Raw genomic sequence first — 24,759 nt, forward strand, 5'->3', positions numbered from 1 at the left:
AAAACACAATTTTCATTATTAGGAAGTTATTCATACCTTTTGTCTTGATTTTTTCATGTCTGCATATTCAAGCAGGAGGGCATCGTGCATTTTTTGATAAATTTCCACAAAGTCATCAAGCCTTGTCAGTCTCCTTCTCTGGATACGGATTTTTTTCAAATCCCACTGGCTTTTCTCCATGATTCCTTGGGTTCTATTGTCTTGTGTAAAATTCTTAAATGCAATAGTACATTGTTTAAGTCAGTATCTATGTATTGTAAATTTATATACAATTTATGTTTCTTTTTCACTTATTCTTCTCGCTATGATACCTGGTTCTTGGATTGCTGAATGTCACCATAGAGTTTACTGAGCTGCTGGTAAGCAGGACCAGTACCATGACGTCCAAGATCCCCTAAGGAGAATACAAGTAATTCAAAAACATAATTAAAATAGATAATTCAACATTTAGCACATTTACATTAATGAATAACTGACAATTTAAGATAGTAATACAACAAATAAAAAAACGCACCGAGCATCATTGATGACCACAAAGTTGCATGTGGTAGAAGGTGATTTACCAGACCGGCAATAAATTTGGGTGCATGAAAGATGTTTCTTTCGCCCTCACAGTCCAGTGTTGCATTGTCAACAATTGCCTGGAAATGGGTCTTCAAGGGTGCATTCTGAACATCAGTCTGTAAAGCAGACATATATCTGTATTCAGCAAGTTATCAAACCAAAGAAAAATTAATTATATAAAATGTTATTGTGGTTTAAAATATATATTTTTAAAATAATGTGAATTCATTAATTCATTTGAGACAGACATAAGTAAAAAAGTTATTAATATGGTTACTTAAAAAATAAATCTTAGCTAACCTTGTAATCTTCAGCAATCACAGTCTTTTCATCCAAATCCAGGGTTCCCCCATTTTGCATAAGGATTTTCAAGTTCTTGTAGTGTTTTGTTACGTTCCTTCCACTACAAGGACTGCAAAACACTATTGCTGCACTATGGACAACATCATCCATGTCTTTTAAGTTATCACAGCATGCAAGGAGCCCAAACACATGCATTCCAAGCCTCTAGTTCTCTGGAATGCAGTGGGAAAATGAACAAATGAAATCACTGTTAGTAGGACCTTTACATTACAAATCTTGTATTCTTTTTTAATTATTGATATAAATGTACTCACTGTTTTTACAAAGGTCCTTGGCATTTTTCATGACATGGCTCAAACATCGATGAAGAATGGGAATGTTGAATTGCTGTGCTGAATGCTGGCCAGTGAGTAAGACATAGTACTTCTGCAGCAGATCCTCTAGACTTGTTCTGCAGAGTGTCATGGAAATGGATCGGAGGAGTACCAGGGATCCATCACACATGAACATGACAGGCCTGTTGTAGGCCCGATTACCAAATGCTCTTACCAGATCAGTCTGAAAGGCCTGCAAGAAGTATGTCACAGAGGCTGTAGTGTGGTCACATGTGACATATGTAGCAACTGGAAGAGGAGAAGCACCTTTGGATGGGTTTCTGACAACCAACTCATACACATAGTAAGGTGGCGTTCCAGCACTTTCTTTTCTTATTATACTTCCAGTGGCATCAAAGTACACAATGTCTTCTTTGCATCTTTGATGGAAAACTGAAAAGGTTTTCTTAGACCACAGCATTATGCCCTTTGGATGCATCAGAATCTTCTGCAGTACGTCCTTTTCAGTGTCCTGATACTGTTGAATTATCTTTTGTAAGCTAATCAACTCGTTGGGATCTGCTCTACTGGCTTTTCTTTCAGACCATGCAATGTTTTTCAACACTTCTTTTGTTGGAGCATCATCCCTGTTGCCAGATTGGATCACCTTTTGTGGCACTTTCTGTAAAGACTCCAAGTACAAGCTCCTTGGTAATTTGTTTTTGAGGAGTTCTCCAGCACTTTGACGTGATTGTGCATGCACAGGCCGCCTTTTCAGCTCTTTGTTATTATGGCAGACCTCACCTCCTTTGAAAACGACTTCTGCTTTCAGTGTCTCTTCGTCATAAACCACCACAGCCACAGTGACAGGGCAGTCCTGAAATCTGCAGTACCCCATACACCTGAAAACTGGTGCCTTTGATCTTGAAGAGAGTTTTTTCACACTGTGTCTCAGAAATCCAAAACTGCAGTACGGATTAAGGGTTCTGATTCCACTGGCAATTATATTTGTCCACTGCAGTCCTTTAAATAGTCTTCCTGACTGATGTTGCCATAACTCCTTCCATTCATTCTCATTTATGAAAAAGAAAGTTTTCTGCTGTGGTAAACCAGATGTGAAAAATTTTTCTTCTGAACTGCTACTGTCTGTGTTGACTTTAGCTGATTCATCTGATTCATTCCTCTGCAACATTCAGATATACATTTTAAAAAATATATATAAACACTTTCAATGTTTGTCACTACAGTGTCTCTATGAAAATCCAACAGCATCATTATGTTACAATTTCACTAACGAACCCATAGGACAAGTTTCACAATCTCTTAGTAAATTTGTCTTAGTAAGTGAATATGACTAAGAAATATTTATTTTACCTCGAAAGATCATCACAAAAAGATTTTAACTTTAAATTTAAACTTTGGATTACAGTTCAAAATAATTGAAATTTTTAATATAATAATTACATGCTGATAGTGTTTAACAAACATATAAACTCTGTGTTTTCTTTCTCTGTTGTGTATTAAAAACAGCGAAAATTATGAAATTACCTTAGCATTTGCATTTGAAGATGAAGATTTAGAGTCACTCTCGAGGGATTGTGTGTCTGGGGTATGGATGCCGCTCTCTGCAGTTTTTTGAAGTGCATCCTGGGAAGAGAAAGCGATTTCGTTTCTTTACAAATTAATGTTTTTCCAAAGCATCACAATGTAATACTGAATAAAATACAAATAATTACCTCTTTTCTTGAAGGTAAAGGTACATTTCCTACAGATTGTGGAGACTTTGGCGCAACAACGTCTTCCTCATTCTAACGAATCACAAATTAATGAAAACATAACAATTAGACTGAAATTTCTGTATGTCTTTGTTAACACACATTGTTACAAAATATTTTGAAAAGAATCACTATGTAATGACGGTTTTATAAGGGAAAAAATATTCATTAAAGGAATATAGTACTATAATTATTGTAAATGAAAAAGTAATATTCTGATTCAGATTTTGGAACTTGATTGGGCAATAACAAGATCAAATGGAGAAATTAGAAGAGTGGAAGACATGGAGTGAAAAGTTAGTCAGCAGCAGGAGGATGAGTTGGTTACTCCTTTAAAATGGGGGTCAGATGTGACACTCAGGTCTTTGTGTGGCTCTCCTGTGGGTGCTTAAGGCTCTACACCTCATGGTTTGGTGGCTTGTTTTCATATGTGTTTACCTGCTGAGAAGTCTATTGTAATCTACTTTCTTGCTCTCCATATGACTCATTATTACTCTGTTTCAAGATTTAAATTATTTTCAAGATGACATTTTGGAGTGAATTTGTTTTATTTGTATCTAAAAAGCAGGATAACTACAATGGCTGGATAAGGTTGTCATGATGGCTTCAAATTTTTTAATCTGACAGTAAGTGTATGACACATTTCTTACAATGGAAGGAACATCATCTCCAAGTGTTGTCTCTGCAGTAGGAAAATCAGTCTGTAGCAAGGGACCCTCTACCCCTGATGTGGTCTGTAAAAATATTTGATTTTTGCATAATAATTTTTATTACAGGAAGTTCTACCAAAGAAATATCTGTTCTTTTTTTAAGTATTTTTTAAATAGACTAAATATAAATACTAAAAAAAACATTGCTTACCTTTTCATACTGCAGGACTGCCTTGAGAATTTTTTTCCTATTAAGACATGTATTAGGCAGGTCCTGAAATTTTGAGACAAATTAAAATTAATACAAAGAAAAACAAACCATATGAACATATCTGTTATCCTGAGATCAACCTTGCAATACTGATCAACAATAACATATGAAATGTGAACTCTTCATTTAAGTTTAATAGACTTCAGAAAACATTTTGGGGCACTCCAAGTACCCACACTCTAGTGCATGATGCGAAAAAGTCTTTTTGGTGACTTTTTCTATGCCAACAACATAACAGGTAGCATTTAGATTTTTGGACATACAAGCGCTAACTAACACAGCCCTTGTTAATGTTTATTTGCTAAGAAACTATCTCTAAGTTCTAAATTTTAAAATTCACAGTGCAAATTACTGTAATTAACACTATAGTTAAAAAACACAAGCACTAATTCACTGTGTGTAATACACATTCCCTAATTGATTTATTAATATTAATAATGTTATACTATGTTACATATACATTTTGAGTGTCTCCTAAACCACAAAAACAAGCTGTTAAAGACCATTGCTCTGAACGGACTTTACAATCATTATCACAATCACCATGACTTGAAAGAGTCATTGTGTCAAGCCAATGAAAGATTAAATTCTGGTAATACCCAGTGCAAATCGTTGCTTAAAAGAGAATTTATGACCTTATGTGACAAAAACACTTTTGTAAGATGAGTTATTTATCATGGTGAACAGTGTTACTTATTATGGTTTTTTTTTTACAAGTAATGCAACCAAACATTGATTTTGTTTCAACGTATTTGTTCGTACTACAAAATGTTACGTATTTTTCAATTATCTCAATGTGTTATCACTTCTTTTTCTTAATGAATATATATATTTAAGAAAAGATACAACATCAAAAGTCAAAGGACTGAACAGTTTTCACTACGCTTAACTGGAGGGTGTTACTTTTAAATGTACGCCTAAGAGTACAAAATCTAATCTTAGGTATATGTTATATTTCTATATATGCTCTCTATTGGTTAGTATATCAATATTATTGAAGTTTTCAAATTCTAAAATTTATGATTTTAGACACATTTCTGGACGAAGACTATATACAAAGTGCAAACAATCTAAAACAATTTTCTCTAATTAGACTGAGGAAAATAATTCAATTCAATTCAATTCAATTTTATTTATATAGCGCCAAATCACAACAAAAGTCGCCTCAAGGCGCTTCATAGATACAGAGAAAAACCCAACAATCATATGACCCCCTATGAGCAAGCACTTTGGCGACAGTGGGAAGGAAAAACTCCCTTTTAACAGGAAGAAACCTCCGGCAGAACCAGGCTCAGGGAGGGGCGGCCATCTGCTGCGACCGGTTGGGGTGAGAGAAGGAAGACAGGATAAAAGACATGCTGTGGAAGAGAGACAGAGGTTAATAACAGATATGATTCAATGCAGAGAGGTCTATTAATACATAGTGAGTGAGAAAGGTGACTGGAAAGGAAAAACTCAATGCATCTTGGGAATCCCCCGGCAGCCTACGTCTATTGCAGCATAACTAAGGGAGGATTCAGGGTCACCTGGTCCAGCCCTAACTATATGCTTTAGCAAAAAGGAAAGTTTTAAGCCTAATCTTAAAAGTAGAGATAGTTTCTGTCTCCCGAATCCAAACTGGAAGCTGGTTCCACAGAAGAGGGGCCTGAAAACTGAAGGCTCTGCCTCCCATTCTACTTTTAAATACTCTAGGAACAACAAGTAGGCCTGCAGAGCGAGAGCGAAGTGCTCTAATAGGGTGATATGGTACTACAAGGTCATTAAGATAAGATGGGGCCTGATTATTTAAGACCTTGTATGTGAGGAGTAGGATTTTGAATTCAATTCTGGATTTAACAGGAAGCCAATGAAGGGAAGCCAAAACAGGAGAAATATGCTCTCTCCTTCTAGTCCCTGTCAGTACTCTTGCTGCAGCATTTTGGATTAGCTGAAGGCTTTTCAGTGAGTTTTTTGGACATCCTGATAATAATGAATTACAGTAGTCCAGCCTGGAAGTAATAAATGCATGAACTAGTTTTTCAGCGTCACTCTGAGACAGGATATTTCTAATTTTAGAGATGTTGCGCAAATGGAAGAAAGCAGTCTTACATATTTGTTTAATATGTGCGTTGAAGGACATGTCCTGGTCAAAAATGACTCCAAGGTTCCTCACAGCGTTACTGGAGGCCAAGGTAATGCCATCCAGAGTATGAATCTGGTTAGATACCATATTTCTAAGATTTTCAGGGCCGAGTACAATAACCTCAGTTTTATCTGAATTAAGAAGCAGAAAGTTAGCGGCCATCCAGGTCTTTATGTCTTTAAGACATTCCTGCAGTTTAACTAATTGGTGTGTGTTATCTGGCTTCATGGACAGATAGAGCTGGGTGTCATCTGCATAGCAGTGAAAATGTATGCTATGTCTTCTAATGATGCTGCCTAAGGGAAGCATGTATAATGTAAACAGAATTGGTCCTAGCACTGAACCCTGTGGAACTCCATAATTAACCTCAGTGTGTGAAGAGGACTCTCCATTTACATGCACAAATTGGAGTCTATTAGATAGATATGATACAAACCACTGCAGTGCAGTACCTGTAATACCTACAGCATGTTCTAATCGCTCTAATAGGATATTATGGTCGACAGTATCGAACGCTGCACTGAGGTCTAGCAGGACAAGCACAGAGATGAGTCCACTGTCAGAGGCCATAAGAAGATCATTTGTAACCTTCACTAAAGCTGTTTCTGTGCTGTGATGAGCTCTGAAACCTGACTGAAACTCTTCAAATAAACCATTCCTCTGCAGATGATCTGTTAGCTGTTTGACAACTACTCTTTCAAGGATTTTTGATATGAAAGGAAGGTTGGAGATTGGCCTATAATTAGCTAAGACTGCTGGGTCTAGAGATGGCTTTTTGAGTAAAGGTTTAACCACAGCCAGCTTGAAGGCCTGTGGTACATAGCCGACCATTAGAGATAGGTTGATCATATTTAAGATCGAAGAATTAATCAATGGCAGGACTTCTTTGAGCAGTTTTGTAGGAATGGGGTCTAAAAGACACGTTGATGGTTTGGAGGAAGTAATTATTGAAGTTAACTCAGAAAGATCAATTGGAGAAAAAGAGTCTAACTTAACATCAATGGTACTAAGAGTAGCTGTAGATAATATTACATCTGTGGGATGATTACTGGTAATTTTTTCTCTAATGATAAAAATTTTATTTGTGAAGAAGTTCATGAAGTCATTACTAGTTAACGTTAAAGGGATGGTTGGCTCAATAGAGCTCTGACTCTTTGTCAGCCTGGCTACAGTGCTGAAGAGAAACCTGGGGTTGTTCTTATTTTCTTCAATCAGTGATGAATAGTAAGATGTTCTGGCTTTGCGGAGGGCTTTCTTATAAAGCAGCAAACTATTTCTTCAGGCTAAATGATGATCCTCTAAATTTGTGACACGCCATTTCCTCTCCAGATTACGAGTCATCTGCTTTAGGGTACGTGTTTGAGAATTATACCACGGAGTCAGGTACTTCTGATTAGAGACCTTAGTTTTCACTGGAGCTACAGTATCCAGAGTCGTACGTAGTGAGGAGGTGAAATTATTAACAAGATAATCAACCTCTGTTGGGGTAGCGTTCAGATAGCTGCTCTGCTCTGTGTTGGTACAGGGCATTGAAGATGATAACAGTGGGTGGATTATATTCTTAAACTTAGTTACAGCGCTTTCAGAAAGACATCTACTTTGATAAAATCTACTCTCCACCGCTGTGTAATCAATTATTGTAAATGTAAATGTTATCAGGAAATGATCAGACAGGAGAGGGTTTTCAGGAAACACTGTTAAATGTTCAGTTTCTATGCCATATGTTAAAACAAGATCTAGAGTGTGATTAAAGTGGTGGGTGGGTTCTTTTACATTTTGAGAGAAGCCAATTGAGTCTAATAACAGACTAAATGCCATGTTGAGGCTGTCATTTTTAGCATCTAAATGGATGTTAAAATCACCCACAATAATTATTTTATTTGAGCTCAGAACTAAATTAGATATAAAGTCTGAGAAATCAGACAGAAACTCTGTGTAAGGCCCAGGTGGACGATAGATGATAACAAGTAAGACTGGTTTCTGAGTTTCACAGCTGGGGTGGACAATGTTAAGCATCAGGCTTTCAAATGAATTAAAAGTCTGTCTTGGTCTTTCATTAATTAATAGGCTGGTGTGAAAAATTGCTGCCACACCGCCCCCTCGGCCTGTGCTTCGAGGTTTCTGGTAGTTAGAATGACTCGGGGGTGTTGATTCATTTAAACTAACATAATCATCCTGCTGCAACCAGGTTTCTGTAAGGCGGAGTAAATCAATTTGTTGATCAATTATTAAGTCATGTACTAACAGAGACTTGGAGGAGAGAGACCTAATATTTAATAATCCACATTTCACTGTTTTACTCTTTGGTTCAGATGTGGATACTGTATTGTTCTTTCTTTTTGATTGTTTATGTTTAAGTTGTTTGTTGCTGGTTTTTAGTTTGTTTTTTGTCTTTTTGGAAGCTGACACAGTCTCTATGGAGATGGGTTTTTGGGGGGGTAGCAGGAGGAGAGAAGCTGCAGAGAGGCGTGTAAGACTGCAACTCTGCTTCCTGGTCCCAACTCTGGATAGTCATATTTTGGGGGGTTTAATAAATTTGTCCATATTTCTAGAAATGAGAGCTGCTCCATCCAAAGTGGGATGGATGCCGTCTCTCCTAACAAGACCAGGTTTCCTCCAGAAGGTTTGCCAATTATCTATGAAGCCCACATCGTTTCTGGGACACCACTCAGACAGCCAGCAATTTAAGGAGAACATGCGGCTAAACATGTCACTCCTGGTCTGATTGGGGAGGGGACCAGAGAAAACTACAGAGTCCGACATTGTTTTAGCAAAGTTGCACATCGATTCAATATTGATTTTAGTGACCTCCGATTGGCGTAACCGGGTGTCATTACTGCCGACGTGAATTATGATTTTACTGAATTTACGTTTACCCTTAGCCAGCAGTTTTAAATTTCCTTCAATGTCGCCTGCTCTGGCCCCTGGAAGACAATTGACTATGGTTGCCGGTGTCTCTAGCTTCACATGTCTGAGAACAGAATCACCAATTACCAGAGTTTGACCCCCGGCGGGTGTGTCACCGAGTGGGGAAAAACGGTTAGACACATGAACGGGTTGGTGGTGTACCTGGGGCTTCTGTTTAGGACTATGCTTCCTCCTCACCGTGACCCAGCCGCCCTCTTTCCCCAGCTGCTTGGGGTCTGCCGGGGAACAGCTAGCGGGGCCTACGCTATCTTCGGCTGCACCAGCTACAGGGGCCTGGCTAGCTACGGGTGAATGAAGGGTGCGAAGCCGAGTCTCCAATTCAGTAATCCTGGCCTCCAGAGCTGCAAATATGCTACATTTGTTACAGATATCATTACTGCTAAAGGAGGCCGAGGAGTAACTAAACATCTGACACAATGAGCAAGAAAGTGCAGGAGGGACAGGTGAAGTAGCCATGGTGCTAACGAGTCGGCTACGAGCTAAGCTAAGCTAGCGAAACAGTACAGAGACAGTGAGTGAATACTTTGGCTATAAATTAGGTAGTGAGTACACAGAAAGTGTGCTTCGGATGAAGCACGTGAAGATTATACTATGAAAGAAGACTGTATTTAAAAGTTGTTAATTAAATTGCTAAGCAAATAAGCTACTCAGAAACACCACTGTGTTTGAGCAGGAACAGGAAGTGATACTCTACCGCAGAGCGAGCGAACACCAAGTGACAGCGCCAATAACTGGCATTAAATGGCTAGAATGTTCTCGTTTCTTGTTAATAGTCCCATTTTTAGTGTTAATTACTCACCTTTCCATTTTATTGTTGGTGGGTAAACCGAAAATTTTTGTCCACGTAGGCCTCGATGAAAAGTTCAGTGTACTAATAATAATTATATGTAATGACAGCGTAACTACATATAAACGTTTCCTGTCGCAATGAAAGCTACGTTATCTGTCCGTGCGACGCAACGACTCAATAAATGCCAAAAGATCAAAAGTGGGTTGGCTCTATGTCATGTGACTCTTGTCCCACACATCAGTTTGCATTGAATTAACAAATAATACTAATTTAATTCTAATAATGAAGCAAAAACTAAAAAATGTTAAGGCAATGTGCGACCTTGTTATTTCATGTATAAAATATAATCAAAATAGTATTGGCAGAAATATTTCTACGAGTTACAGTATGAAAAAAAAATTATGAAACCTGTAATCAAAAGGCAAGATATTGTATAGGTAATTCAGAATATTAATGTTAAAGACAATGAGTGTCAGAGAAAAAGACAAAAGCATATTGCTTAAAATATATTGTAAAAGATGTGATTAAAGACTTTCATATAAATTATGAGAATTGAAAATTGTGTTTATACTTCTAAGACTACTATTACTTAGAGTAACTTGAAAATTAACGAACAAGAAGGAAAATATTATTTTCTATTGAACAAGTGAGTTGAATTAGATTTTCAATGTTTTTGCAGTTAACATATTTACTGAGACAATCAAAAATGAGCATGGAACAACATCTGTTACATGCCATGGTACCCAGCTCTTTGTTTTCTCTTACTCTTGTCTTTCAGGTGTCAAGCCTCATTCAATACTCAATACACTCAATACAAAGGTAATTGGCACGTCTCTATTGGCTGATCTGGGGAACAGTAGACCAATCACTTGCCTGGGATAATTTCAAAAAACCAGCTCCCAGGCCAGCAGGTTGGCTTCAGACTGTCTTTGAACTTTTGTTAGTAGGTGTCTGTGTGTGTGAATAGAGTGTTTGGGTGTGAGGCTGGACAGATAAGATCGGGGTACCCCAAACACATTCAACTGAGCTTTAAGTGTTAAAAACACTAGGTTAGGCAGGTGATGACACTTTTGTATCCTGTGACTGACCTTATGTGTCAAGCAGGTACACAGGCCTTTTGTTTTGCATATTATTTTATTTCCACTTTAGGGAAGCTGTTGGCGTCTTTTTGTTTTAGTAATGTCTTTGATCTGGCTCAGCCGCCCGGTTCTCGTCCCCAACATTTTTCTTTTGTTAAGCTTACTGTTATCAGGGCATGGTAAATGAACAGTAAACCTTGCCTGATGACTAATCTTCCCGTTTCCCTATCATTGATTTATTTGGGTTGTCATGGAAGAAGTATTAAACAATGCCTTTTATTAGAACATAAGCATTTAAATGCAGTAATTGTATTTGAATTAGTTAAATATGAGTGGGCAACTCTGACCATGACAAGACTGCATTTGCTTTAAGAAATTAATAAAAAAATTTAGACATATTGTTGTCATTATTTTTACTCTTTAATTTGATGTGTTTTTTCTTTAAGATAGTATCAGAAGTTGCTCCTCCACCATGAAAAAAAACAACTGCATGTATTCTTTTACTACATCCATGATTCTCCTCTGTGGTCTTCCTCATTCATCCTGTTTGGAGCTTAATGTTCAACATCCTTTATCTATTAAAATTACAGAAGTAGAAGAAAGTAATCATCAGAGCAGGAATCATGATAAATGATAAATAGATTACCAGTACATAAAAACATAACATTTGCATAATTTCTCTGATAACCCTGCATTGGATGGGTTTATTAACGGTGGGCTGAAATTGTACTACAGTCTGCTGATGAGGAACTTTTTTGAGTGTTGAATTAAATGTCCTCCACAATCTGTATATGAATTGTCATTTAAACCATAGAGATTCTTACTTATAAAGGAAAGAAAAGTGTGACAATGCCCATCAACATATAGTGTATATTTTTTTGAAACATTACAAAGATACATGTAATTCTGGGTTCACCTGAATTACAGATTAAACTGGTGGACAAACAGAGATGTTGTGTACAACTGGTGACCGCATCAGTGACAGGGATGCCAAAAGGAAGAACAAATTAATCAGCAAGGCTGGAAGCAGAATTAGGAGGCGTCATAGTCAGCGAGGGTCAGAGATCAATGAACAAATTGCCCACCTTCATGGATAATGCATCACCCTCAAAAGGATTCAAAATTTGGGCCATGAAGAACAGTTCAGGAAACCTATTTTATTGTTTCGTCTGTGAAACTGTATAAATGAAATGTAAATTATGTTAAAGGCAAACACATTTGTAAGCCATAAGAAACAAACATGCTTTGCATTATGCCTTTAAACATCTGTATAGACTTGATACAATATTTATTAACTGAATTTGCTAACATGTCTTACATAGTGAGAGTATTTCTTTTACTGATGATATTTCAATGATATGTATTTTCTATGACTAAATAATGCTCTATCTAACACATGGCAATAACAGCAGATGTGGCAATTTTGTAATTTGTTGTATAAATTTGATATTATTTTAGGCAGTATATTTTCTTAGCCTTTGTCATACTCTGTTAACACAGCAATCTCAGAAACCGTACAGTATATTTGGCTGTGGATCACAGGGTGAAGAGTGGGGGTCACCCAGAGTCAGAATCCAGTGAGATATCTGCGTCACCTCTTATAGTTTTCCTGTAATCTGAGGTCAAAGATGAGGACATTAAAAGTACAGTAGAGTAAATTGTGCAAAGTTTACTATCAATTTTCTCAAAAACCGTACAGTAATTTTTGCTGTGGATGACAGGGTGCAGAGTGGGGGTCACCCAGAGTCAGAATCCAGTGAGATATCTGTGTCACCTCTTATAGTTTTCCTGTAATCTGAGCTCAAAGATGAGAATATATAGAGTACAGTACAGTAAATTGTGCAAAGTTTACTATCAATTTTCTCAAAAACCGTACAGTAATTTTGGCTGTGGATCACAGGGTGAAGAGTGGAGATGGCCTGGATTCAGAATCCAGTGAAATATCTGCATCACCTCTTATAGTTTTCCTGTAATCTGAGGTCAAAGATGAGGACATTAAAAGTACAGTAGAGTAAATTGTGCAAAGTTTACTATCAATTTTATCAAAAACTGTACAGTAATTTTGGCTGTGGATGACAGGGTGCAGAGTGGAGATGGCCTAGATTCAGAATCCAGTGAGATATCTGTCACCTCTTACAGTTTTCCTGTAATCTGAGGTTAAAGATGAGAATATATAGAGTACAGTAGAGTCCAGTCGGCACAGATCCCTGCTGCAGACACTCACGGAGTCCAGTTCACCTCTCTCAGAGGTCAGTAAGAAACTGTGTCTAACAGCAGTGATCATCCCGTGGACTGGTTTTTATTAAATTATAAAGCATTCTAAAGCAAATACCTGCAGGTTTAATCAAATATTGTAACTGACAGATCTAAAAGCAAAGATTTGAACACTGGAGAGAACAGGTTGGCTTCTACTTTGTAGTTTATTAACCAGGTTATGATTTCTACTTCACTTGAGCTTTCAGCAGTTGAACTCTTGAGTGAACTCTCAAGGTTGACATGTTTGCCCAGTTGACGGTTCTAAAGTCCAGCTGTGGTGATTTCTTATCTTCTGTATAAAGCAACTTTGTTTGTGTCCTTTGATGGTTTTACCATTGAAACTGGCTGCTGTTGTTGTGCTCTGTGTCCTGTTCACTATTTAGTCTTTTTACTGCTGTATTTTCAACACGTGTGATGGTCTCATGTTTACCGTGACTGAAAACACAAAATAGTTTTGAGACCTCAAAACTTGTGGGAGGATTATAAATCTGAACTCAACTTAATGATGTGAATAACTTGGCCTCACTCTCTAAATTTGCATGTAATAATGTATTTTTTCAGACTCAAAACACAGAAAACAACAATAAAAAAAAATTTGATAAAGTCCTCAGAAACTTAAGTTAGGAATCTACCCGAGATTCTGTCTGCTTTTGTCAACTAGTATCACTTTGATCCAGTTAATTTGCCATTGAATAAATATGATCTGAACTCTTCTGTGGGACAGCTCCCAAGAATATTTTTATGGCTGAAGTCCTTGGCTGGTGGTTCTTTATTGCTCTGCTGAAAAATAAAAAAAAGCAATAAAATTGTCAAATTCATCAAGATTTAAAAAGTAGTGCTCAGTTCAATTCTTCGAGACTATTTCAAAGTTACAAAGAGATACTAGAAGCAAGTTACTTTCTCCAGTCAGATAAAATAAAATGAAATGATCTTGTTTTCAAAAAATGGTGTTGTAAAGAAATTATCTTAAATTTGTTCTTAACTTTAATTTTAATCTGAACTTTAATTTTAAAATTGAAGAACCGACAGTAAATTTGTACATTTTTGATGTGTTCACTGACATGCAGTCATCTTGTCACTACAGGGATTTCTGGGAATTTTTTGCCCAACAGAATTCATCTGAACACAAACGCAACACAGGTCGTGATGGAAAACAGTTTCATAGCTGATGCCCTCATTTACATACGATTCCCACCAGGTGAGTCTGTCTTTTTAAAGCTGAAAAATCCTCTAATTTTAACAAGTTCTTACTAATAGCAGTGGATTCTTTTCTCTCATGTTAGGCGAAGATGTCAGAAGTCGTCAGACAGACTTGAACGTCTCTCTGGGTTTTGTTCTCTATCAGAATGATCGTTTCTTTCGTTCAAAACTCTACATGAAGCGACGGGCCACCATAAGGGTCCTGTCAGCCAGCGTCAGAGGGCAGGAACCCAACATGGTGCCACAACATGTGGAGATGTTGTTCAGACCAAGAGTAAGAAATCCAGTATCTTCATTCATATATAAATCTAATGACTGATGTCTGCTGGTTATAATTTAATATCTTTAGCACAGCTGCAGTTCCTCCTGCTGCTAATGGGGTAAAATTGGTCACAAAAGCTAACTTGTCCAGTCACACTATTGTTCTGTATATTTTTGAGAATGGGTTTTGTTTTCTTGTTTTCGTGTGAGGAATGGATTTAAATGCTTTAAGTTGTAGGTACTGCAGAAAAAGTTTGCATGTTATGCATGTTAGTTCTGTATGGAGTGGAAGAATTTTTGCCAGGATATTATTATAAAAAATATGTTGTAGATGTGTTACCTTTAACAATCTGTATGTTAAAATACAATGATGTCATGTTAATATCAAATATACAATATCAGAATTGATTCAAAGCAAACACAAATACTGTAAGAAAAATATCAATAGTGTTAACAAAACAAAAGAAAAGCAAACAAACTGCATTAAAAATATGTGTTAAGTCTAAATTATCTAAATTAAAGGGCTGTCTGTGCGCTGCTGTTTCAGAACATCAGTGGAATGTCTCTGTACGACTTCTCCTGCGTTTTCTGGAACTACAGTCAGAAGGACTGGAGCACCAGCGGCTGCTCTAAAGGAAACACTTCAGATGGACTAATGAAATGTTTCTGTAACCACACCACCAACTTTGCTGCTCTCTGGGTGAAAGATGAAGCCACAGTTTGTTGATTCTTCATCAACAATTGCAAATTACAGATATTTAGTGAGACTTTTGATCATAGCTGTGTTTCAGTCATTCAGAGAGAACTACGAGTATGCAGAAGCTCTGGGTGCGATCTCCATCGTGGGACTCTCTCTTTCTTTTCTGGGTTTGATTGTGACGATCATTTATAACGTTAAAGAAATGTAAGACTAGACCACCCCACCTCCGTTTTTATGTGTCATTTGACAAAAAGGTGTAGTTATCTAACAGGTTAAAATGTATTTGACTGCAACTAACAGGCAGCAAACATGTTAGAAACAGAAGTGTTAGCTACAGAGTCAAAACTGGTCAAAAAAATTGGTATGACAAAAACTGAGCCATAAATCTAGATATTTCAATGACTTCCCTACTCTTCTCTCAGTGCTTTGTTTACTTTATTTAATTTTATTGTAGTTGAGAAAATTGTAATTACCCTCTTGCTTTTATCCAGAAAAGGAATCCTTTAGTTATTAAAATTTTTAAATTATTTTTAAATTATTTCTAGAACTTTTCTCCACATTTTTACAATGTAATATCTTAATAGTTTTAAGAAGACGACCTAATGGTCGTGTGGGCATCTTCCAATCTTACCTTCTCAAAGTAGATAAATTAGATTTCTTGTCTGGATGCTGAAGTTAAACAGAAGGACAAATTTCTCCTGGGTTCTCCTTGATGTGAAACCAACACAGTTTGTTGTCCTATGAAAACTAATTGGAAAATAACACCATCATTCAATCACCACTAGGTTCCAGAGGATACCCAAGATCTGACCAAATGTCCTTGGATTATATCTCCTCTTTAACTTAAATCTAAGAAGGAAAAAAAAAACCAGAGTGAGTTTGAAAGTATTTGCAAAGAAGAATTTCAGAAAATCTTGGGTGAGCAAAGCTTGTGGATTCATAATTACACAAACAAACTAAAGACTTTAACTTCCACCAAAAGTGCGAACAAACAAAACGAAGGAGGTCTGAATTATATATAAATTAAAAACAAATTTAAAAAAACATATTTATTAATATTTTGGAATGAAATAAAACAGAGAAAAGGTAATAATAATAATAATAATAATAATAACAACATTTAAAGAAATAACATGAATGCAATTTATTGTTTTGAGAAAAGTCAAAAATTTTAAGGAGATTTTTGCTTTGTATGACAAAAATAGCAATTAATTTTGCAACATCACAATCTTGTTTTCAGCCTTTTATTAATTGATTATTTTTTTATGTCATATTTAAAATTACATTCACGTGTATTTCTATTTTTTTTTTTTACAGTTTTCCTGTAAGACTTCATATTATCATTTGTCACTTTTTCATTTTCATCTGTAGTTTTCAGAATGAACAGAAGAAAAGCCTGATATCTCGGCTGTGCATCTACTTCAGCCTGCTGGCCTTCATCATCACCTTTGTCTCTGGAGTCCAAAACTCCAGCAGACAAATTGACATTGAGGTGCAGACTGACGATCGGACCAATGACCTCCTTGACTCGGATGAACGTATAGAACCAGACCGCGGTTCGTGTACGGCTGTAGCGGCTCTGCTGCACTTCCTCCTGATGGCCACCTTCATGTGGAACAGCGTGAATGGTACTCAGATCCTGATTCAGAAAATACGCCGCAGTCTACCACCTCACTGGACTCTGCTGGGCATGGCTCTGGGATGGGGTAAGACATTTATAAAGTCGGGAGTTAAATCTGACAAGCTGTTTATTCTTGAAGACCCTTCAATCTGTCCCAATTAATGAATTATTGTGTTAGGAGTGCCAGCCTTGTTCATGGGCATCACACTGGGGGTGACCTACAGAGTGGACAATCCTCTGAGATACAGACAGGAGGAATTGTGGGTAATCACACAAACCACATTTATCTACTTTAGACTGACCTGTACTTCAATATGAACAAAAGTCACATTTTTACCAATATTACAGTGTTGTTGTTGTTGTTGTTGTATGATGCTACTCACAGAGATTCAGTTTGATACAACCATTCTTTTCGATGCGCCTATACAGCTTTTGTAATTTATTTTTTTTTATCTTTACAAACTTTATTATAATTCCTCTTAGTTTTGATTAAAGTTTAGACAAAGTTATTTATTCATATTATTTGTATAATTCTTTTTCATGTCACTAAAGTTGCTGGCTGGCAGCGCTGGATAAGAACAAACACTTCAGCTTTGAGAAACCTTTGTTTTGGGGTTTCCTCCATCCAGTCGGCCTGATCTTGATCTACAACATCGTCCTGCTGGTTTATGTGTCCATTAAAGCAACCAGGAAGTCCTGCTTCAGGAAGAGTTTCCTTGAATGCTTCACTCTGGCTGTGTTACTGGGTGTGTCCTGGGTTTTTGGGTATCTGGTCCTCGTCACTTCAGGAACAATGAACCTGGTCTTCAGCATTTTGTTCTGCCTCTGCACAACCACACAGGTAAGACTCTACCTTCTGATTTTATAACTTCAACTGAGAGATTAAATCAAAAGGTTCTTCAACAGTTATACAATCAGCTTATCGTATTATTTTATTATTGTTATTTATCACATTAAAAGTTTTTGAGTGATTTATTTTTAACAACACAAAAGCACGGCATTTTTACAGGGGTGTGTGCACTTTTTATGTCCACTGAAAGTGTTTGTGTTTTGCTTCAAGGAAATTTTTTGATTTTAATAATCTTCTCAGCAGCATATTAAACATATCAGGTCCCCATAAGGAGAATCATGTGCTAACGGCTGTCTAAACGACTCGGGTAAAGTTTGTAGCATGCGTGCTTGTTGCTTTTGTCTTCTTCCACTTGTCTTTGCACTAGGATGATGTCGACGTAAATGTGCAGACATATTCGTTCTGTTCCCACTAGTGCTGTCAGCGTTAATCTTGTTAAAATTACACTAACGCCATAACGTGGCAAATCTCCGTTAACGAGTTACCGCGGATCGCCCCGTGCGTGGGGCTGGACAGCGTCAACACGTTAACGAGCTAACCACGCTAACGCACTAGTTCCCACCAATGTAATTGAGCATTGCGTGGCACATCCGACATACTGTTTTACTTTTGTCCATGACGCGCTTACCATCAGGGTCATACTTCACATGAAAACCAAAATAGTTCCAAACGCCAGATCTGAATGAGGGCTTGAGCCATGTTGCAACGAGCTTAACTTCTGTCTGGCTAGCCTGCGCTGCGCTCAGTGGATCTGCGCTCGACAGTACAGCCTAGGCGGAGTAGTAGTAGCGGAGCGCTCAACACAGACAGCATCGTCAGAAGAAAAGTTGATAAAATAAATTTAAAATGTTGTATTGTTCGATACATATGCATACCAAACGCACTGTATCGAACGGTTCAATATCGATACGAGTATCGTTGCACCCCTAATATATATATATATATATGTGTGTGTGTGTGTGTGTGTGTGTGTGTGGCTACATATATATATATATACATATTTTCCTTCTCTATGTTTTCAGGGTCTTCAGATTTTTATCATCACAGCCACAACGCCAACCTTCAGAGCCACCATGTCCCGATCAGTGCAGTACCTTTCCTCAGCCAGCATCTCGTTTAACAATGTGAAGTACCGTCTATGGAAGAACTGGCACAAGAACCACTCGGAGAAATACAGGGAAAAATGAGGTCATAACAAGCAGCTGACCCGTGACTTGGGGATGATTTTAAAAGCATCTGTATTCAATTATTTTTAACGTGAACATAAACTAAATAACTGCATCACAGTCAATCAAAAATCAGAGTCATGATCACATCAACAATAAACCTCCAGAAATCTCCTCAAACTCATTCAAATCTGTGGAATAAGCAGAATTAGACTATTTTGTTTGTTTTGTTCATGAACAAGTTTTCCCTGAATTTTTTCTGGGTAGGGACAAAAAGCAGATCTGCCAAAGGAGCTCAATTTCCCAGGATGCACAGAGGATGCTCCAGGATGTTTGGGCTGCTTTGCTGCAGGCAGACTTTCTTTGACCAGACAGAAACCAAACACTAGCACAGTCACGTGTTCAGGAACAGACTGCAGGTATGAAGACTGGTTTTTATTGTTATTTTAAGCATCAGCATTGCTCTCCAAGTAGCATCTTGTATCAGTCTGAAGTGATTCATGTTGGTAACAGTGTCTACACTAGCCTTGTAAAAAACTAAAGTGATCCAGGTGGAAAAAAGCAGTCACTATTCCTGCTTCCTGAACATTCTGGCCTGAGATCAGACTCGAGTTCAGCAGGTCCGTTATTTATATATGTGTGTGTGTGTGTGTGTGTGTGTGTGCGCCTGTGTGTGTAAATAAATGTGTAAAAACATTAAAAATAATGCTTTTCTGAGCCTGATAAGAACTCCGAACAGATTCAATATAATGTTTGCAAAAGCTGTCAGTTTAGGATGACAGCTGTGTCACTTTAGATCACATGTTTATAACACTGTGAACTGGTATTTTATGCTTATCTGTGTTGTCTAAATTGTTTTTAATAGTCTTAAGTATCAATAATGTAAAGAAAAAGGAAAAAACAAAACAAAACAAAAAGCAAAACAGAATTTGAGGTCTAAATTGCATCTATCTGGTCTGAACTGGTCTTTTAAAGGCAAAAACGGGTTTTAAATGGTCAGTAATATCAGATTGCTTAATGGAGTAATTCACTCTTAGTAAATGATGATTATTTACAAAAAACACAAATTTTATCATCTGTGTCTGGAATAATTGTTAATTATCTGACAATTCGTTGTTTTTTATCTTTTGTTGGCTGCTTTAATTGATGTCATCTTACAGATGGTGGATTTAGTGCATTAAATGAGGTCTTACACTGTGTAATCTAAGAAAGCTAATGCAAAAATGCAACTTTTGTTTATATGAGTGTCAACTGAGCAAGTTTCAATGTGATATTAATTCATTAAATTCAATACCTGTTTTCATTCAAAATGTGTTTAACTGGACATTATGCATTTTTAAGGTTGTATTTTTTTCTTAGAACAGGCTTTTGTTGTGCTCTACGTCACCTTCCTCAGACACAGCCGCAATAATGTCTGGCTCAAAACAGCCTTTATTTATATGAACAAACATGAATGTTACCTTTTATGTTATAATAATTTTTATTGTATTGACTCTGGGTGCATACTTGTAGGTCGTCTGCTCCAAACATAACGATTTGCTTAGATTAAAAACCATCTCAAACAAAGGATCACAAAACTCCCATCACAGGCCTTCAGGGTAGCTTTTATCAACACATACTGTCACATGAAGACAGAAACTCTTACCGATAATAAAAATATCCAAGACCGTGAAACCAGAAACACAGGATGGAAAACCTGAAAGCCATCATTAGAAGAACCATCAACAGCAATCGCAAAAGCTAAAGAAAACAAATCAAAACAAGAATCCAAAAATTCAACAAAACAGAAATCAGAAGATTACAAAAATAAAAACAAGAAATCAAAGAAAAATCACTTCAACCAAAACCTGAAGATCAAATTGATCCAAAAAACTGAAAAAAAAAAAAGAATATCTTCAACTTTCATACCCGTAATATCAGCTCTATGTTCAAACCTCTGCTGCCACACCTCTACTGAGCATGTGCAGAGAAAGTTTCAGCACTCAGCTTGTTTGTGATTGAAGGAAGTGAGAGCTTCCTGTGACCGTCAGGCTGTGGGCTGGGCCTTTGTTGTAATCAGGGCTGATTCCGTTTGAGGCCTTTGGGGGAAAATGTTATTTTAATAACTTTTCACTGATCAAAACATATAAAATATGTTCCTTTTTAATGGATTTTGCAGCAGTTTGAAAATTTCAGTGATGATCTGAGGGGTTTATTTTTTATTTGTTGGTCTCTTTCTGTGTTTTTGGATCCCACATGCATTAAATGGACTGTGGTCACATGATATTATTACTGGGGGGGGGGGGGGGGCATTTTTTTTGCCCTTTGTCCATTGAGTGGAAAATGATGATTTTATTCATGATGCTTGATGATTTTTTTTTAATATGATGCCATACTGAGTAACTGTATTGAATTTGAGTATAACTATCCTATAATTTCTGAGGAATATTACAGCACGTAAAGTAGGTGGAAGAGAGGAAGAATGTGTTGAAAGTTTCACATCAACTATCAGGATGTTTTTTAATGATATTTTTAATATAATGTGATTATATTGCATTGACTGTATTGAATTTGAGCATAACTGACCTTAAACTTGCAGGAATTTGTGAGCCCATTGGTGAGCGGTGAGATAGTCAGGGAGTTCGTGCACTCGCTTTTGCTCAATGAGGGACTGGAGCATGTAATACGTGCTGTTCCAGCGCGTCTGTACGTCCTGCTGCAGTCTCTTTATTGGCTGGTTGAGCTGTCCCTGAATGTCCTCGAGGCGGGAGTAGGCTAAGGCGGAATGTTTAAAATGCCCAACTATTTTCCGTCCCACTGCTATAGCATCAGCTATGCTCCTCTGTGCTAATAAGCGTGGGTAAATAAGCGTGGGTAAACTCTTTGTACTCGTTGTTGTGTTGGGATTTTAGGTGCTTGATTAAATTGCTTGTGTTAAATGCGCTACCTTTAGAGCCTCCTCTGGACAATTTCGCTGAGCATAATTTGCAGTCCGCCTTTGTTTTCGCGTCTTCGTTCACTTTGAAATAGTTCCACACGGCTGATATGTCTCGCCTCGCTTTCTCCCCGCTCTGAGCTGCAGCCAGGGCCTGGGGGCGGGCACTCGGGGCCTGGGGGCGGGCACTCGGCGCCTGTGATTAACCCCTTAACCGGTATCGGTATCGGTGCATCCCTAGCGTGCAGTATCCCAAACCTGCGACTACAGTCAGTCCATTGCTGGTACTACACAGAGGACTTTATCTTGTAAAACAACATGAAGTCTGTTCCTCAGAGATGTCCCTGCATTTAGCATTTGGTCCAAATCAAGTTATCAGCTTTGCTGCGGTGCTACAGTTCAGTTTTTGGGAGTGTGTAAGGTAAAAATGTTACTGCTCCACCCCAAAATGGGCCAGGTGAGCCTGTCCCAGCCGTCATGGGGCGAGAGGCAGGGAGGTCACAAGTCTATCGCAGCGAGACAAACAACCATTTGCACCCTAAGTTAAATGCTTTGATCTTTGAGAGGAAGTGAGAGCACCTGAAGAACCCCAAGCAAACACAGGGAGAACATGCAAACTCCACACAGTAAGGCCAGCCAGATGGAGGATTTGAACTCAGAACCTTACTGTTGTGTAGCAACAGTGCTAACCACTGCACCACCAACAGCACACACGTGGTGTGGGTATGCTTTTCTGCCTCTTATAACCCCAGTGATTTTCCTGTGGTTTGATATCTTGTGTGATCTTGTGATATCATGACTCAAAGCAACCAACCACTCTTGCTAGATTGTATAATGTCTCAACAAGAATAAATTTAACAAGTTTTTAAATTTTGTGCAGATTGTACATAATTTAATTATGCTCAAAAAATTATTTTGTTCAAATGACAAGTTAGACTCTTGTAAATGTAATAATCACCCCGTTTCCCTTTTTTGAGTGTGTCACAAATTGTATAAAGCACAAACACGAATACATGTACAGAGAGAGCATTCACAACCATTATCAGTCACTGATTGTTGGCTGAGCAACGTTTATTATGCAAAGAACAAGACTTCTCAAAATCCAAATGAGCTTCTCAGTTTCAAACAAGAGATGAAATGTACATTGGAAGCATCTAATGTGACCTTAAGCTGGTGTTTGTCTTTGTGTGGATGGATATACCGGTAGTCCAAGCTAATTGTTCATGATTCCGGAGACAGACACTCTCTACATTCAAAGTAGACTTAAAACGCTTCCTTTGGGATTTAATTTTATGAGAGGAGTAAGTATTCCCAAACCCATTTCAGAGACATTTGACTCACCACCGCAGACTGATATTCATATTTGATATGGCAAATATAGGCACTAGATGCCCTTTCTGACACAACTCTCACAGGGATCTATTTTTCTTCGTGGTCTCAAAACTGGGATTTTCACATTTTAGGGAAACACATCGACCACACAACATGGAGCCAGCAGAAACTTTAACTTTAATAGTTAAAAAACTTTAACCCTTTTCTAACTATTTTTCTATCAGTCTGTCAGCATGCCTGGCTGTTTCTGACTGTGGATATATAGATCGCAAGCGTGCAGAATAAGTTATTTTGTAAGTCCAGCTGAGATCATACTGCAGGTTAAAGGCAAATAACCACAAGTCTTTAAGCTGCCATGCAAAATTACACACATTATCATGTACAACAGGCACCTCTTTAACAGTGATTAACAGAAGGGGTGTGTGTCAGATGCTACTGAAGTTAGTTGCTTACTGTTTTTATTTCTTTGTGTTACCAGGGGTTGATACAAAGAACATAAATGTGAGAAAAATGAAAATATTAAGATGAGATCACAGTTTGAATCAGTTCAAATGTTGGGCTGTTCCTTTATCAGTGTCTAACAGTATGTGTATGACAGTGAAGTAATGTCCATGTGTGCATGCTGAAAGAGATTGTGCTGGTCTGACCCCCCTGGTTTTAATGAACATTCATAGCATCTGAGCTACTCTGATCATGGCCTTTGTTCTGTCTGGCACAATATTTGAAGAACACTCCTACTCCTCCTTCTCTGTCTCTAACAGAGTAGCAGTGTATGTGGACTGTCCTGCTGGCACTCTGTCCTTCTACATAGTCTCCTCTGACACTCTGATCCACCTCCACCTCAACACAACATTCACTGAACCTCTTTATCCTGGGGTTTTTTAGGGTCCAGTTCTTTAGTGTTTGCGTCCCAAGTCTAAAGACTGTTCTCCCCTTAGAGAAACGCTCTTTTTTCTGTCGTTTTTCACTCAAGGGTCCACTTCCGAAACCAAGTCTTCTGCATTTTTGAAGAGGTTGTCTAACAGCCCCTAAAGTTTATTTTAGTGCTTTTCATAGACAGGCAGTCACAAAGTGCTGTACCCAAAAAGGCTAAAATAAACTAATGTTAGGTACCAAAACAGACAATATAGAAAAAGAAATGGTTTAATGTAAATAAAAGTTTAAGATTAAAAAAAACTCAACAGAAGGTCTGTTTGAACATCAAAAACTGCAACAACTTTGTTAAAGAGTGAGCAGCTTGGTACAAAACTCTTAGTGAAGAAGAGGTCTGAAGATCATGTTTTGTCTTCATCACATGGAGAGAGATGGTGTTATAGTCTCTGCTCTGAACAGCAGAGGGTGCTCACATTCACACTTTGGTTACTGATGGTTTCCAATTTGAGAAAAGCTTGTAATTGCAGTCAGGGGCGATTTTAGCCCATTATAGGGGGTGTTTCAGCACCCCACAAAAATTGTGGATGTGGAAGTGCCTGGCTTAAAACAGGACATATTAGCTGCATTTAACCTTCAGTTACTCTTTATATAGTTAGGTAGGAGTCAGACCATGTTTCTTTTTAGCTGAAAAACATTACACCAGGTAACCTGCAGTGTTGAAAACGTGTTTTCCGACGATGTTTGCTACCCTACAATTCGTCCTCGTGTAGTAAAATCAGCGACATTTGAC

The 24,759-nt window shown here is 37.7% G+C and overlaps 2 protein-coding genes and 1 long non-coding RNA gene across 3 annotated transcripts; 1 reads left to right on the top strand and 2 right to left on the bottom strand.

Moving 5' to 3' along the window:
* Nucleotides 1-17: 17 nt before the first annotated feature.
* On the bottom strand, nucleotides 18-668 carry LOC146361622 (uncharacterized). The gene is made up of 3 exons (XR_014799483.1): nucleotides 515-668; nucleotides 312-394; nucleotides 18-213 (listed from the first exon to the last, which is right to left on the bottom strand). It is a non-coding gene; the product is annotated as an uncharacterized LOC146361622 (long non-coding RNA).
* Nucleotides 669-1,155: 487 nt separating this feature from the next.
* On the bottom strand, nucleotides 1,156-2,348 carry LOC146361623 (uncharacterized). The gene has a single exon (XM_084922367.1). It carries the CDS (start codon nucleotides 2,077-2,079, stop codon nucleotides 1,156-1,158), a length of 924 nt encoding a protein of 307 aa, XP_084778493.1. The 5' UTR covers nucleotides 2,080-2,348.
* Nucleotides 2,349-11,746: 9,398 nt separating this feature from the next.
* Nucleotides 11,747-19,093, top strand: LOC146361624 (adhesion G-protein coupled receptor G7-like). The gene is made up of 10 exons (XM_084922368.1): nucleotides 11,747-11,843; nucleotides 12,974-13,045; nucleotides 14,137-14,250; nucleotides 14,336-14,526; nucleotides 15,061-15,213; nucleotides 15,305-15,417; nucleotides 16,585-16,919; nucleotides 17,013-17,094; nucleotides 17,387-17,675; nucleotides 18,707-19,093. Exons 1-10 carry the CDS (start codon nucleotides 11,747-11,749, stop codon nucleotides 18,869-18,871), a joined length of 1,611 nt encoding a protein of 536 aa, XP_084778494.1. The 3' UTR covers nucleotides 18,872-19,093.
* The last annotated feature ends 5,666 nt before the right edge of the window (nucleotides 19,094-24,759 follow it).

The sequence above is a fragment of the Perissodus microlepis genome, chromosome 23 (genome assembly GCF_051167445.1).
Source record: "Perissodus microlepis isolate ML-2025 ecotype Zambia chromosome 23, ASM5116744v1, whole genome shotgun sequence".
NCBI lineage: Eukaryota > Metazoa > Chordata > Actinopteri > Cichliformes > Cichlidae > Perissodus > Perissodus microlepis.